Source organism: Bufo bufo, chromosome 6, assembly GCF_905171765.1.
Source record: "Bufo bufo chromosome 6, aBufBuf1.1, whole genome shotgun sequence".
NCBI lineage: Eukaryota > Metazoa > Chordata > Amphibia > Anura > Bufonidae > Bufo > Bufo bufo.
The window spans coordinates 392,197,991-392,215,754 of NC_053394.1; the positions used below are offsets into that span (position 1 = coordinate 392,197,991).

Sequence of the window (17,764 nt, forward strand, 5' to 3'; positions counted from 1 at the left end):
TTCGTGTATAATACCACTGCTATCCCTATTAGACCGGTAAAATAAATAAATAAAATGTTACATGTTTTGGTGAAATTAACCAATTTTTGGGTGTATAGTATCACTGCTATACCTAGTAGACAGGTTAAAAATAAAATAATATTGTCAGTTACATTTTATGGTCAAATTCACCAATTTTTGGGTGTAATATACCCCTCCTCTACCTAGTTGACCGCTTAATAAATTTCAATAATTTTTATTTTACATTTTTGGGTGACAATAAACAATTGTTTTCTGTCATAGACCCCTGCTCTACCAAGTAGACAGGTTAATTAATTTCTGTAATTTTTTTGTTACATTCTTGGGTTGACATTATACAATTTTAGACGTGAATAAACCCCTGCTCTGCATAGGCTACAGGGAATAAAATTTCTGAAATGCTTCTTTAATTGATGCGTTCCACCTCCTTTGATTCAATGCTTAAACTTAAACAAGTTTCACCACATTTAAGCTTCAATACCTTGTCCCACATTTCCGCCTCAATAGCTTTTCCCACAATTCTGCTCGATCCCCAAATTTTTTTGCAAATTTATCTCCCTTAAATTAGGCCTCTTTTTCTCACGCTCCCTCTCCGACCTGGAACCCTGATTCCCCGCCACCCGTGATCACCATGGTAGGCGCATAAAAGAACATCGAAAGTTGATAGAGCAGATATCAAATTGGATCGTGAACATCATGGGGACGTGTGACATGGTGGGGCAGTAAGTATGCACACGCCTTCATGAACTAACTAACAGGGGTCAGCCCCTGCAACTTCTGGCTCTCCAAATTGGGCACATGGCCTGAGCTTGCCCTTTACACCTTGGAGGTGCTGGCCTGCCCTGCAGCCGGTGTATTGTCTGAACGTGTGTTTAGCACGACTGGAGGGTTATATTTTCCAATGTTTTGGGGTGTACCCTAATTTAAAAAAATAAAAATACATTTTAAACCAAAAAGCAGTGTAAGCTACCTCCTCCACCTTCACCGCCCCATCCACCGCCTCCTCAACCTCCTACTCCATATGGACCTGGTCCTCCTAGATCAAGATTATTATTTTTAATTTTTACGTATTTTATGTTATTTTAAGTCATTCCCTATTTGTTTGCAGAGCACTTGCCATGCTCTTAACCACATTTTGACGACATTTGCAGCCCTCTAGCCCTTTCCATGACATTTTTAGAGCCATTTTAGTGCTCAAAAGTTCGGGTCCCCATTGACTTCAATGGGGTTCGGGGTCAAGTTCGGGTCCCAAACTCTAACTTTTTTCTGAAGTTCGGCCGAACCCGTCGAACCCGAACATCCAGGTGTCCGCTTAACTCTATTTGAGAGCCTTCCCCCCACTGTGGCGTCATTGTTTTTCGTTGGGTTTAGAGTGGGAGGTAGGGAAACCCCTTCCTTTACCCCCTTTGGGGTAGCTCCAGCGCCCGGTCTTCCCTTTCCCCCTGTAAGGTCTGTCTTGATTTGAAGACAAACAAAAGGGATAGCGGCGTTTATAGGGCCGATCTTCAGGAAAACCCTTCTTTTTATCGGAGGCCCTTTCTAAGATTTTATCCAATACGGTTCCGAACACATACTCTCCCGAGAATGGTATGGAGCAGAGCTTCATTTTAGATCTTTTATCCCCTGACCAGCATTTCATCCAGAGCGCTCTTCTGGCGGCGTTGGAGAGGGCACCCTCCCTAGCTGAGAAACGGACTGACTTGGCCGAGGCATCAGCCAGGAAGGCAGTGGCCGATTTTAGGAGGGGTATGGAATTTAGGATCTCCTCCCTAGGGGTTTTATTTTTAATATGATCCTCTAATTCACTAAGCCGGAGGAATATGGATCTGGCCACGGAGGTTGCCGCGATATTAGATTTGATGTTAAACATTGCGGAATCCCATGACTTCCTTAAGAGGCTGTCGGCTTTCTTGTCCATGGGATCCTTTAACTGGGAAGCACCCTCAAAGGGAAGGGATGTTTTCTTATTCACCTTTGCCACTTGGACATCGATCTTAGGGATCTCATTAAAAATTTTGGACTCCACAGGATCGAATAATAATTAATTCTTGAAGGCGGTGGAGACCCCTAAACGTTTTTCAGGGTCAGACCACTCCTCCAGAATCATGTCCCTAATATTCTCGTTAATAGGGAACACACGGGTTTTCTTAACCCGTAAGCCCCCAAACATTTCCTCCTGGATAGAATGACTTCTCTGTAGCTCTTCCACCCACATAGTTGATCTAACAGCTTTTAGGAGATCCGACATGTCCTCCATGGAAAAATAAAACCTACGGTTACTGTCAGACGAACCTGCGTCCGAGTCCCACTCCCACTCCTCCTGCGACTTGACCGACGGAACGTCGTCTAACACAGCCTCAGAATCGGAGGATGAGGGGGATCTGGGCCTATTCTTTTTGGGGTGGGGAGTGTCCACAGGATTGGAAGATAAATGAGACAAAGATGACCGTATCTCTTCTTGAATCATTGTTCTAAGTTCGTCTTTCAGAGAAGGAGCTTCATCACGGACAATATTGGAAATGCAGGCTTTACATATCTTCTTGGAGTAATTATCAGGAAGCCGGGCATTACAGGAAATGCACTTAAGGGATCTCTTAATTTTCTTTTGTGCCTCCTTGGAGACCTAAAAGAAAAAAGGATGTATAAAGTTAAAGGGGCCAAGGAAATACTGCCCATATAATCCCACAGCCAGAGGAGAGGGAAATCAAAGAGACTCCCTGACCATAAATTAGAAACTCTTTCCCCAGAGGGGAGCTCACGGTTGCTGGCAGTAGCGGGTCCGACTCCTTGGGAGAGCGCACCGTTCCGGACATTTTGGGGCCGAAAACTGCCGTTGGACACCTTCGTCGTTCTGCTGGGTGCGCGGCTCCATCAGAATCCCTGTGCTCGGCTTTTAGCCAGCCGGAACGCTGCATCCTGCTCACGTCACTTCCGTCCCAGAACAGACAAACAGGGGAACATCTAGCATCCATGCAGGACAGAATACACCAAACACTAACCAGACACGGAACAACAACTAGACATACAACAACCCCAGAACATATACCCACACCAAACATAACAGGTATGGTAGGGAAAATGGAGGGGACATAAAGAAGACATCGTTGGAGACATTGATGTACCATAAGGTGGCCCTCAAGGACTGGGCAGATGAAATAGCACCAGCTCCACAAGACACTGAAGACAGACTGAACACAGGCTCACAGCACAGAACATAAGAGCCATGAGGCCACACCCAGGTCCACCTTACACACCTCTTAACCCCGTGCTTACCAAAATGGGAAGGAAGACAGCCTTAAAGGGGAAATGCACATGCATGCAATACAGCAACACGCTGCCACTGGCAACCAGCATGCACGGCAAACTACCACTAAGAAGTGACAATCACCATACAATAAAAGAAATGGGAGTAGTCATAGGAAACAAAATAATAAAAAATTTAACATATTCAATAAATATATTTTATATCATGTTTTCAATTATAAAACTAAACAATCCAGAGCTGGTGGGACATACAATAAAAAATAATCAAGGATTCACCCGTTGGTAAATTCATGTGAGATGAGTGAACCACATGACTTCTACAAATACAGGGGTGGCGGGGACCCCACTTGTTGGATTTATCTACAGGTACATTTTGGTCAGGGTGTACAGATTAAGATGATATTCCTTTAGGAGGATGAGTAATGGCTTCTATGTAATGAGGCAATCCTAGCCTAGGTCACTAGTTGGGAGAACTTGCACATTACTGATGAAATGTGTCCAGTAAGACTAGAGCTGACTGTTTCCTGACAAGTCCATATTTGATGTAATGCCCATTTCTTTTTAATGTTACAAATACTTATAGGGGTAGAACAGACCGGGGATGGAATAGGTAGATCGTTATCTTTTTTTTTTTTATATCAGGCCCTGGTTTTGTGCTTCACCAGGTATGGTTGAAAGGCAAACTATTCCCATAGATTTACGATGTGTCACGCAGACAAACTTACTCTTATCAGTGGTGCCCCTCTCTCTATTACTACCCCTGTGCTGTCCTCATGCTCAGTGGAAAGCCTGTAGACATCCTCTCTGTCATTCCACTTGACTGCAAGTAACTGGCCATTTACAAGTGTGAATGAAGCCCCTTTTTCCACATGTCTGGACACTAGTTATTGTGGGAATCCAGCTCTATTTTTGGACATTCACATAGGCTCCTTTATTTGCAGATTTACAGGAATGGAGGGGCCCCAAACCGAACACAGGCTGGGTGGTAACTTTGGGAAGCAATTTTTTTTTTTCTCTCACCAAACATTTGTTTAGAGAATATATATATATTGTGGAGATTTGCTCTGGTAGACAAGTTAGCGGACGCAGTATAGAGGCAAGGAACCAGGTTGTAAATCAAACTTCAGTGTTGTATTCACACTCAGCAAAACATAACAATCTTTGTGTTTGTTCATACACAGCAAAACAAAACAATGTTCACCTGGAATCCTAGGTGTCAGTTCACACCCGGCTGAATGCTCAGCCACAGAAAAGTTCACTAGCAGTCTTCCAGGCGGCCTGCACGCCTGTTTGCAGTCTTCAGCTTTCAGCACACAGGGCTCCACAGCTTCACTGTCAGATGGAGGTAAAATCCACACCACCTGATAGTGCTGACTGCTTTTTAAGCCTGCCAAGACCCGGCCTGGAACGTGGGGAGTAGCAACCCACCCAGCACTTTGGCTACTCCCAGTAAAAGCCGTCTCGGGTCAGCTATACAGCCATACTAAACTGCTGAAGTGTCAGACGGCAATCTGCAATACTGACACTTGAGAAAAACCGGCTCTTACCTCACAGAGGTCAGGAAACTCGGTGACACATACCACTATCAATGATGGCCTCTTGTTCCTTCCTACAATATATAAAACTTAGTTTCACTTTTTAACTGTCCTTTGATTATCAGTATTCATTCAATACAGGAGACCATGTTTGTTTGGGGAGATCTCACAGCGGTCCTAATCATCGCTCCAAGCCCTCGGCTACCTCTGGTAACTGAAAGCAAAGTGCTGTTAAATCTCCCTGTAAAAAGGAGTATCTGACGGAATAAAGACAGTGACCACCAAAAAAAACACGTATTGGTGGTCACTAAAGGGCTAAGCATGAACATGGCTTCTTTTATATGTGAGTATTTTGATGTCTAACTAGAGATGATTTTTTCTTAAAACATTCCCCACATTCTGCGCATGAAAATGGCTTCTTCCCTGTGTGAATTCTCTCATGTCTAACAAGATCTGATTTATTCTTAAAAGATTTCCCACATTCTGTACATGAAAATGGCTTCTCCCCTGTGTGAATTCTCTCATGTCTAACAAGAGCTGGTTTCTGCTTAAAACATTTCCCACATTCTGAACATGAAAACGGCTTCTCCCCTGTGTGATTTCTCTGATGTATAACAAGACCTGTTTTATTCTTAAAACAATTCCCACATTCTGAACATGAAAACGGCTTCTCCCCTGTGTGATTTCTCTGATGTATAACAAGACCTGTTTTATTCTTAAAACAATTCCCACATTCTGAACATGAAAATGGCTTCTCCCCTGTGTGATTTCTCTGATGTATAACAAGATGTGATTTTTGGTGAAAACATTTCCCACATTCTGAACATGAAAATGGCTTCTCCCCTGTGTGATTTCTCTGATGTATAACAAGAACTGATTTCCGATTAAAACATTTACCACATTCTGAACATGAAAATGGCTTCTCCCCTGTGTGAATTCTCTGATGGGCATCAAGAGTTGATTTGTGGACAAAACAGTTCCCACATTCTGAACAAGAATATGGCTTCTCCCCTGTGTGAGTTCTCTCATGTCTAACAATATGAGATATAAATCTAAAACATTTTCCACATTCTGAACATGAAAATGGCTTCCCTCTTACATGAGCTGTTTGATGTTTAACACCTCTTCGGCGACTTTTCTGTATTACAGTCTGTGATGAATCAGAAGATCGGACCTGTTTAAAAGAATCAAATGATGCATTGTGGCTGTGATTGGATGAGGGTATATCTTGGATATTGGTATGCTCGTCAAATGTATCTCGTGTGATGCGACATTCATCTACTTCAAAATCTGAAGATATCAGATGTTTCTCTAAGTTCCTGGTACAGTCATCTGCCAACAATAAAACATTTTATTATTAATGAATAATATACCATAAAATTGTATTGAAATTTTATAACATTTACATATTAAAATAATCCACAGAAAGTACAAGACATGGAGTAAAATTCAAGTATGAATTGACTAAAACAGTGGTGGCCAAACAGACCACAATCTAATAGTAGACCAAGAAGCATAACTAGAAATGGTTGGCCCTCACCTTGAGCAACTTCCCTGCAACCCCCACCCAATCAGTCATTTATAAATAAATTTCCTAGCACTGGACAAGAGGTGCTGAATGCCCCCTTAGTGCCCCACACAATAGTTATCTCCTCTCAGTGTTCCTTTCACAGTGAAATTCCTCCTTAGTGCCCTCTTAACAGTACTGATGCTCCCTAAGTGCCCCCACTCAGTAGAATGTCCACACAGTAGTTATGTCCCCTTTGTGCGCCCCCTACAGTAGTACTGTCCCTTAGGTCCCCTTTACATCAGTAAAGCTCCTGTACTATGAATAAAATTAATAAAGTAATACCGAGCACATCATGCTCTTCCCAGCAGCAGACGTGATGTGATGACGTCATCTCTCCTGCTGAGCTGAGGAGAGCGCACAGGTCGGGGGATTATCTCTGGTCTGTGCGCTCTCCCTCTCAGCCCAGCAGGTACAATGACATCACTGTATCACACCTGCTGCTGGGGAGAGTGCAGGCCGGGGAACGTGACCTGGGCTATAATGGATGACAGATACAGCAGCTGGACCCGGTGGGAGGGAGGAGATTAAATTGGCCAGTAGGAAGCACGGTAAGCCATCACTGATCATTGGGGAGCTCCTCAACATGTTTTTTTCCTTGAGATATAATAACTATTGATAACATGCAGTCACCTGGGTCATGATATCTTGGAGTCTTTATTGACCGGCAGGAAGGAAATATGTGGTGTTCAATGGTGAGAATTTGTTGTATGACCTCTTAAAGGGAACCTGTCACCGGGATTTTGTGTATATAGCTGAGGTCATGGGTTGCTAGATGGCCGCTAGCATATCCGCAATACCCAATCCCCATAGCTTTGTGTGCTTTTATTGTGTCAAAAAAACGATTTGATACATATGCAAATTAACCTGAGAGGAGCCCTGTTCCTGACTCATCTCAGGGAAAGGACTCATCTCAGGTTAATTTGCATATGTATCAAATTGTTTTTTTGACACAATAAAAGCACACAAAGCTATGGAGATTGGGTATTGCGGATATGCTAGCGGCCATCTAGCAACCCATGACCTCAGCTCTATACACAAAATCCTGGTGACAGGTTCCCTTTAAGGCTACATTCACACAACAGCAAAAAAAAAAAAAAACATGAAAAATGGACACATTCCGTTTTTTATGGCCATTTTTGCATCCCTTTCTTGGTCGTCTGGATGTTTTGCATCCATTTTCAACGACCATTATTTGATGATTATTTAGAGGATTTTTATTAGCTTTTTCTATTTAATTACCAAATTACCAATTATTCAAAAAAAAAATTGGGGGGGGGGGGGGGGGGGGACGTGTGGCAGCTATAACAACGATACATTTACACAAGTATGCTTAGAAATGCTGCGATACTTTACCCAATACCTAAAACCGCAACAGGGAAGAAAAGTCCTGCTGTCTGTGGTTAAAAAAAAAAAAAACAATCACTCAGATTTCTACATGTCCTAGTTGCCTGTGGATGACACTGTTATAGGGAGGGGGATCTGTGGATGACACTGCTACGGGGGGGGGGGGATCTGTGGATGACACTGCTACGGGGGGGGGGGATCTGTGGATGACACTGCTATGGGGGGGGATCTGTGGATGACACTGCTATGGAGGGGGATCTGTGGATGACACATGCCGTATATAGCATCTTATGCTATATGTGTCATCCACAGATCCACCCCATGACAGTGTCATCCACAGATCCCCCTCCCTATAACAGTGTCATCCACAGATACCCATCCCTATAACAGTGTCATCCACAGATCCACCTCCTTCTAACAGTGTCATCCACAGATCCCCCTCCCCGCCGCTCACAGGAGTGTACATTTGACATTTCTAATCTGTAATCCATATCCTGCAGTAACTTTAACCTTAAATCAGGATTCAGCGGCCGCTCATCTCTACTAGTACCTTAACCTTACACCACTCAGCTAGCTTCGGTAACAGGGCCAGGCTACAGCCTACAGGCACTGCCTGTTAGTTGTTACCGAGCGAGCGCTGATTTCTGCAGGTCAGAGGATACGGATTAGTTTAGAAGAAATGAACACTCCTGTGAGCAGTCCCCTGGTCTCGGGAGGGGCACTTCCAGATTATTTTCTGTCTGCCTCCACAAAACAATGGTGCTTATAGAACAGACTACACAGTGTAGAGGTATACTGTACATTGTGTGGCACAGTGTAGAGGTATACTGTACATTGTGGGGCACAGTGTAGAGGTATACTGTACATTGTGGGGCACAGTGTAGAGGTATACTGTACATTGTGGGGCACAGTGTAGCAGTATACTGTATATTGTGAGGCACAGTGTATGCTATATGTGTATTACAAACATATTTCACATGAAAACTTACGATTACTTGGCTTGGCCCTTGGGGATCTCGGACACCACTTCAACACTTGGCTGGGGGGCTCAGCGGAGCTGATGTTGTGTTTTATCCTAATGAGAAAGATTTCATGATAAGGATTTGGAGAAGGGGCAGAGGGACAGCAGAACAGGGAGAGGCTGGTTCTGCTACTAGGGAGCTCATACCATGGGGGAGTAATAAAGCCCACCATTATGCCCCCCCAGTAGAAATAATTCTCCTTATAATGTGACAGTGCCAAAAATACCCCCTTGTAATGCCACCAGTTGAGCTAATGTCCCCATAATGTGCCAGTATAAAATACCCCTATATAGTGCCCCCAGTAAATGCCCACATAGTGCTCCTCTCCCCCCTTCCTCCTAGTGCCCCCTATAATGTACCAGTATAAAATGCCCAATATATAGTGCCCCAGTAGATGCCCTCAGTGTCCCCCATAATTTGCAAGTATAAAATACCCCTTCTTAGTGCCCCCCGTAGATGACCTCATAGTACTCCTCTCCCCCCTTCCCCATAGTACCCACCATAATGTGTCCCAGTATAAAATGCTACTGTACAGAACCCCCCATATAAAATACGCCTTCTTTGTGGCCTCAGTAGATGCCCCTATAGTGCCCACCAATAATAAGAGCCCCCCCATCATGTGCCAGTAACAAAAGCCCCCCATCATGTGCCAGTAATAAGCCCCCCATCATGTGCCAGTAACAAGAGCCCCCCCATCATGTGGCAGTAATAAGAGCCCCCCCATCATGTGCCAGTAACAAGAGCCCCTCCATCATGTGCCAGTAACAAGAGTGTGCCAGTAAGAGCCCCCCCTATCATGTGCCAGCCCAGTAACAAGAGCTTAGAGCCCCCCCCCCATGTGCCAGTAACAAGAGCCCCCCATGTGCCAGCCCAGTAACAAGAGCTTAGAGCCCCCTCCAATGTGCCAGTAACAAGAACCCCCCTAATGTGCCTATAAAACTATTGTACATATAAAAAAAAAAAAAAAAAACACTAATACTTACCTCCATGTCAGCGATGCGATGTCCTGCGCTGTATGGCTCAGGCGGCGCGATGACGTCATCGCGCCTGAGCTGGCCTCTGATAGGCTGCAGGCACTAGGCCTGCAGCCTATCAGAGGAAGGGGAAGCGACACGCCTCTCCCTCCCCTGCCGCACTAGCACAGGCATCTGTATCGCTGTCCTGAGGGCGGCGATACAGATGACTATGGAGATGAGCGCAATGGAGGCGCTCATCTCCCTGTGCCCTGCGGCCGCCGCCCCCCCCCCCCCCCACACACAAAACAGCTGCTCAGTTGGGGGGGCACAGCGTGATGTAGGGGGGGGGGGGTCGTGGCCCCCTTTGGCTCCCCCTTGGTGACGCCACTGCTGCAGTATACATAATGTCCCCCATAGTGGCCCCAGTTAGTAGTAATGTTCCCCAGGGTGGCCCCCATCAGTAATAATTAATAATGTTAATAATGCGCAGGGATTTGTTTTTATGGGGAAATAAAATTACTCCTCTCATTCACGTAGAGAAAAGTCTCTCTTCATTTGGTGCTAAAGGACCTACACTCTTACCATCTGCTACTAAGCAATAATGCTGGGAGAACATGGTGATGTCATCATCAAGTAGGTAGCACAGGTCCTTCAGCACCAAGAGAGGAACGACTGCCTCTGTGCGTGCAAGCGGATAAGGCAGTTTATTTTAACCCCTAAAATGCCATTTTCCACTAGTGTACCCATTTTAAACGGAGATTACATGGATGCACTCCTGTCTAAATGCCCAGTAAATACAGTCCCATTGATTTACATGGGGTCCATCTGGCGGTGAGAATGGCCACAAATAGGACATGTCCCATTTTTAAAAACCACAATTGACTGGCCTTAAAAAAAAATGGCAATGTGAATAGCGCCAATGAGTTTAATTCTAAAAACAGCTGTGTGCCATTTTTTACTGTTGTGTGAATGTAGCCTTAGGCCTCATGCACACGACCGTTGTTTTATTCCGTGTCCGATTTTCGTGATTTTCTGCGGACCCATTGACTTTCAATGGGTCAGTTGAAAACTCAGCTAATACACCGTTTGCCATCCGCGTCCGTGATCCGTGGTTCCAGTCCGTCAAAAAAATATAACCTGTCCTATTATTTTTTGCGGAAAACGGTTCGCGGACCCATTCAAGTCAAATGGGACAGCTAAAAAACGCGGAGGCACACAAGATTGTCATCCGGGTCCGCGTCCGTTTTTTTCCTATCATTTGCATGGCAAACCTGTATTAGACTTTTTTTTTACTTTCCTTTATGTCTGGTGGTCCTCCAAAAATAAAGGAAGACACACGGAAACAAAAACGGATCACGGAACAACGGAACCCCATTTTGCGGAACGGAACACAACAATGGTCGTGTGCATGAGGCCTTATCCTGCAGCCTTTCCTGATTACACAAACTACATATAGCGCCAAAGAATAATCCTGTGACCCGATCATCACTGCAGCTAGGACACTGTGCACACCGAGGTCTGTCCGAATCTCAGTCCTGTCACTCTCACGTAAACAAACTGCATGGTCCACACCATAAACTCTTCCTTTTTCATGCATTTATATTAAAGGAGTTGACTCATCTGAGACAGTGGGGTCAGTTCTCTAGGATATGCCCCTATTGTCTGGTAGGTGCGGGTCCCACCGCTGGGACCCGCATTTATCTCCTAATTGGACCCCCAAAAGTGGTGGAGGGTGCACTGTGCATGCGCAGCACTGGCTCGGCTATTTTCGTCAGGCCCATAGAAGTAAATGGGAACGGTGGCCGGTCATGCACAGTGTGCTCCCATTCACTTCTATGGGGAGAGCTCTTGATGGTGGCCGGACCAGAGTCCTCCAGCCACCACTTTGGCCCGTTCTGTTCTCGATAAAGGTGAAGGGTCCCAGCAGTTGGACCTGCACCTACCAGACAATGGTGGCATATCCTAGTGATATGCCACCATTGTCTCAGATGAGGCAACTCCTTTAATTGCGTGTGATTCATATATACTGTACACACCATCCAAAGATTATGAAAAGTATATCACTAGAGATGAAATTTCAATAAATTAGTTCAGGTGTAATTCTGAAGAATCAGTCAGAAGAGGGAACAAATACATTTGACCCTGCTCCCATTGGCCTGATAATCTGTGTATGACTCTCAGGCTACTTTCACAGTGGTGTTTTGAATTCCATTTGTGAGATCCGTTTCAGGGATCTCACAAACGGTTCAAAATGGATCAGTTTTGCCCCAATGCATTCTGATTGGATAAGGATCCGTTCAGAATGCATCAGTTTGCCTCCGTTCCGCCTCCCTTCCACTCTGGATGCGGACACCAAAACGCTGCTTGCAGCGTTTTGGTGTCTGCCTGGGGATGCGGAGCCAAACAGATCCATCCTGACTTACAATGTAAGTCAATGGGAGCGGATCCGTGTTCACTGACACAATATGGTGCAATTGAAAACGGTTGGTCGTGGCCAATGTCGTCGTCGTCATCATCAGCAGCATATCTATCATACCGAGCGCCAACCTCCTTCCCTAGCTGTGCCTGGAAAACTCCATGTCCCCCTGCACCACAAACTTCTCCTTCTCCACATCCTCTTTTATGCGACTTTGTCCGTCCAGGTTCCCATCAGCTATAGGATCCCCAGGAAGCTGTGGAGGTTGTGATTCTTACTCTAGTCCTTCCTGCATCAGCGTGAGCATTAGTACAAATATAAATATCAGGGTTATGCCATGTTAATGCTTGTCCCTACTCTGGTGGCCTCTTCGAAGGGGTTGAGTATGCGACACATGTCCCTGATGAGCTGCCACTGCATGCGCTCAAAATACCATATGTTTTCTGCTGTGGTGGTCTCGTGCATCATGTAAATCACTAATTTCTTTACACTGCTCATAGCAACGCTTCAGCATATGTAAGGTGGAATTCAAACGGTACAAAGGCAGACCATTTTGTCACTTCACGTTAAGAAGGGCCTTTTTAGCCACATAAGAATGGCTGGACAGTCCCCTGGACATGACCAACACCATCTGCAAGCCACATTACTTTTTTTTACAAATTGATGCACCATAAATGTATGATGTGCGCCATGCAGGGAACTTGTGTTATTTCCCCCAAATGAAGTGCAGCCACAATGTTCCTGCCATTGTCACCAACCACGTTGTCCAGTTGTAGATGGAGGAGAGAAATCCAGAAGGAAACTTGCTGCTTGATGCAGATTACCAACTGGTCTATGTAGCTTCTCTCGCCCAAGCTCATCAGCTTTAAGACAACATGGCAATGCTTCAGTTTGCACATATAAAAGGAGGGAACAGAAGTGGAAGCAACAATCTGCTCTGTTTTTGTTAGGGATAGGAGGATGTCCATTGAGGAGGACGTGGATAAGTACCTGGTGTAGGGTACCAGACAATCAGCAATTGCAAGCTGCAGCATGGTGGCCAAGACCATACAGTGGTTTAAGAACACAGGTTCTACTCTAACACTCTCTCATTCTTCTCACTGGAAGTTCAACATGGGACCTCGTGACAAAGAAATCTCTGAGGATCTGAAAAAAAGAATTGTTGCTCTACATAAAGATGGCCTAGGCTATAAAAGATTGCCAACACCCTGAAACTGAGCTGCAGCACGTTGGCCAAGACCATTCAGTGGTTTAAGAAAACAAGTACCACTCAGAACAGGCCTCGTCATGGTCGACCGAAGAAATTCTCAGCTCCATATCCAGGGGTTGTCTTTTCAAAATAGACGTATGCCGTCATGGAGGAGTGGAAGAGGATTCAAGTGGCAACCTGTGAAGCTCTAGTGAACTCCATGCCCAAGAGAGTTAAGGCAGTGCTGGAAAATAATGGTGGCCACACTAAATATTGACACTTTGGGCACAATTTGGCCATTCTCACTTAGGGGTGTAATCACTTTTATTGCCAGCGGTTTAGACATTAGTGGCTGTGTGTTGAGTTATTTTGAGGGCACACCAAATTTACACCGTCATACAAGCCGTACACTGACTACTTTATATTGTATCAAAGTGTCAGATCTTCAGGGTTGTCCCATGAAAAGATAGAATGAAATAATTACAAAAATGTGAGTGGTGGACTGACTTTTGTGAGATACTGTAGGTACCAGCAACAGATCTTGATGATTTGCTTGCCCAAATGCATTCAGCATGGCAGAACATTCCTCAGACAATCATTAGTAACCTCATTGGTAGGATGCCAAGGCATGTAAGTGAATGTATTTATGCACGTGGCTCTCATACTCAATACTGAATAAAGCGAGATGTTTTGCATATTTTGTTTCAGTTTTTTATCATTTGCAATCATTAAAGGGGCTCTCCAAGATTTTCCTCAGCATAGGTCTTCAATATGAGATCAGCAGAGGTCCGGTCCCTGTACCCCCACCAATCAGCTGTCTGAGGAAGCCTCAGTGCTCACCGGAGCTCCAGTTAATACAAAGCCTCCTCACAGCTTACCAATCACAGCGCCGTCTGTTGAATAGTAGCTGTGCTTGGCATTGCAGCTCAGACCCATTCACTCGAATGGGACTAATCTGTGCCTAGGCCATATGACCCATGAACGTCACATTGCATGGCCAGGAAGAGGCCTAAGAGCGAGCAGAGCACGGTGTCCTCTCCATACATCTGACCGACAAGGCTGCCGGGAGTTGAATCAGCCGCCGATCTCATATTAATGACCTCTCCTGAGGATGGACTATATACATCATATACATACTGTATATCACCTATAACGCTGTCACATTTCCATCCATATTTAATTAGAATTTTAGCTGAATCGGTGAATATAATGGTAAAAAAATGGACAGAAGATAGAACCTAAAAATGTAACATAAAATTGTATCATCCAGTGAAGGAGTAGAATCTGTGAGTCTTCTCTGCTTTACTTAGTGGTCACTACTCACCTGGGCGGTTATCTGTAGGAATGTCCTCTATGCTCTGCTCATCGCCCCTCACATATGTCTCTGGGGGATTAATATTGTTCAGATCTTCACCCGGATTCACCAGCTGTGAAAGAAATATTGTAGAAGTCATCAGACGGTTGGAGAAGTCGTGTGGAAGGTTTTATATGACCTGAAAAGATCAGTAATTAGAATGAGGACCAAAAATAACCGGACAGCAGGAGTTATCTGACCCAAATATCTGCAGGTCTCCTGTATAAATCCAATCTGATTGCTTCATTATTCCAACCAGTTTGCAATGCAGGGAGAGCAGCCCTTATATTCCATCCCTAACATTACATTGTGTGTGTATATAACATTACATTGTGTGTATATAACATTACATTGTTTGTGCACTTGTTGCCCTTGCTGGCCGCCCCAGGACTGTGAAGTCGGTAAGTCAAAGTTATTTCGGTCCATGGCTTGTTTACCCCCTAGGAATGGGCATAATCATCTGCTCTGCTGCAGCCAATGACTGGATTCAGGGGTAACATGTCCACAAGAGACACATCACCAGTAAAGCCAGTCATTGGCTGCAGTAAAGCAGGTGACCAGGCCTGTGCCGGCGAGGAAGCAAACAACATTTACTGGAAGATGGACACACAGGAGCTGGCACACATAACCGGAGCTAAGGGTAGCAGGTACGTATGACTCTTTCCATAGTAGAGGCTGCGGACACATGTAAAAAGTTACTTATTCCTGAACAAACCCTTTAATACTGTCTTCCTGTTCTGTCTAGAAGTTTTGGGATGACTGCAGGCATGAAGATACTGTACCTAGTATAAGGACAGCGGAGAACGCAGGAGAGGTGAGAACTGATTATCTATCACCACTAGATCATCCTGCTTATCACTGTATATAGTATAAGGACAGGAGAGGTGAGAACTGATTATCTATTATATTACCACTAGAACACCCTGCTTATCATCGTTTACTACAAAAGGACAGGGGAGAACAGATTATCATCACTAGATCATCCTGATTATCTCTGTCTATAGTATAAGGGACAGGGGAGAACACAGGAGAGGTAAGGACTGATTATCTATCATCACTAGATCATCCTGATTATCTCTGTCTATAGTATAAGGACACAGTGGTGTAACTAGAGTTCTACGGGCCCCAGGGCAAACTTTGGATAGGGCCCCCACCCTCCCCATTATATGTCTGAATGGGTTGTAGTACACTGCCGCTGATCACTACACAAACCTGCAGCGTCTAAACCCCTATAGATATAAAGAGCCTGTAAGGCTTCCTACAGTGTCCTAGTAGCTAAATGTCCCCAGCAATAATAATGTCCTGGTTGTGTTACCAGTATTAGAGGACCTGTCACCGCTCCTGACATGCCTGTTTTAATAGCTTCATGCATTCCCCATGTTATAGCAATTCTGGGGAATCTATTCTTATGGCTCTAAGTTGTGTTATTGCTTTATTATTCCTTTATTATTCCTGCTAGAGGTTATGAATGAATTGGTATTAGCCTTCAGTAAGGGTACAGAGGGGTGTACCTGCACAGTCTGAAAATGATTGGATAGAGTGAGTCTGTGCTGGTACACCCCCGCCCCAACTGGTTACCACCCCTCTGTACCCGTAATGCAGATGGCTAGCAATTCATTCATAACATAGTAGAAATAATGCAGGAATGACACATCATAAAGCCATAAGAGTAGATGCTCCAGAACTGTGATCACATGGGGAATACATGAAGCTACTAAAACAGACATGTCAGGAGTGTTGAAAGGTCCACTTTACTAATACCGCTGACAGTGCCTTCAGTAATAGTAATGCCCCCATACTTCCCCCAGTCCACAATCCAATCCTCTTTGCCCTCAATAATAATTTAGCAGTTTTCATGAGCCAGGGAGAACTGTGGCCAACTACTACTACTCCTGGCCGGTACTGATACCACTGCTACCACCCACATTCTAACTCTGGGAGGACGAGCAGAGCGAATCGAATCCCAAGAAGTGGAATTCGATCCAAATTTCAGAATAAATGTGATTCGCCTACAAGCCGAATTTCCTCGTGCTTCGTGTCAGTGAATCGATTTATCCTGAAATTCTAATTTACCACCTCCATTTGCGCGTGAAGGGCCACCAGCCTCCATCTTGCTTAAAGGGTTTCTACCACTTCGTTTTCACATAACTAGCTTTCAGACACTAGCGATCCGCTAGTGTCTGCTCTACCGAACCATCCTAATATAATTGCTTTTGGGGCAGCCGTTTCGCTAAAAAAAGAACTTATATTGATATGCTAATGAGCCTCTAGGTGCTATGGGGGCGTCATTAGCACCTAGAGGCTCGGTCTACCTTCACAAAATGCCGCCGCCCAGCGCGTCCCTCCAGCCAGCCCATCTCCTCTGGAATGCGATCCTCCCTGTGAGCGTATGTATTCGGCGCATGCGCAGTGAATGTCTGACCGCTTCCCTGCTCAGACATCTCCACTGCGCCTGCGCCGATGACATCATAGTGTTCCGAGGAACAGGCGCAGTGGAGATGTCTGTGCAGAAAGCGGTCAGACATTCACTGCGCATGCGCTGAATACATACGCTCACAGGGAGGATCGCATTCCGGAGGAAAATTAACAATAAAAACTAAATTAAATCACTCAGATGCCGCGATCATGTATGAACGCGGTATCTGAGGGGTACAATGATGGGGACGGCGCTATCGCAGCTCCCGGTCATTGCACCCGCTACTTACAAAAAAAAAATGCACTTCGTAGCGGAGTAATTTGTCACAAAGCTGATTTTGTCGGGAAATTCGGCGAATCAGCCGAATCGAATTTTCAATAAATTCGCTCATCTCTAAGGACGAGACATGGGTCTTTCGTTTTGTAATCTCCCATTTTCCAGGCGAATAAATGAAAAGTCAGCGGTTTAGTACAGACAGATTATTAAACAGTACTAGCAAAATTGCAAGTGTGTTTTCTGTAATTTATAGACAGGCACAATTATAGAGCAACTGAACCTTTTTTACTCAGATGGACTGTTTAAGTGCATAGTTATAACTTTTCTTTTTTTTTTTACAGCGTTTCTTTCCCAAAACCTAAAGTTGCTACATAGGCTTATTGCCAGCACAGCACCCCAAAGAG

General features: G+C 44.8%; 2 protein-coding genes across 2 annotated transcripts in view; one reads left to right on the top strand and one right to left on the bottom strand.

The window, feature by feature from the left end:
• The window catches only part of LOC121003516 (zinc finger protein 208-like), a 2,651,670-nt gene that overhangs the window by 1,038,288 nt on the left and 1,595,618 nt on the right, over positions 1-17,764 (bottom strand). Inside the window, exon 5 of the mRNA XM_040435418.1 lies at positions 5,159-6,149. Coding sequence (XP_040291352.1) covers positions 5,159-6,149 — 991 coding nt within the window. The remainder of the gene's footprint in view (positions 1-5,158; positions 6,150-17,764) is intronic.
• Positions 1-17,764, top strand: part of LOC121003540 (oocyte zinc finger protein XlCOF22-like) — a 933,287-nt gene that overhangs the window by 134,441 nt on the left and 781,082 nt on the right. The gene's annotated exons all lie outside the window — the stretch shown is intronic.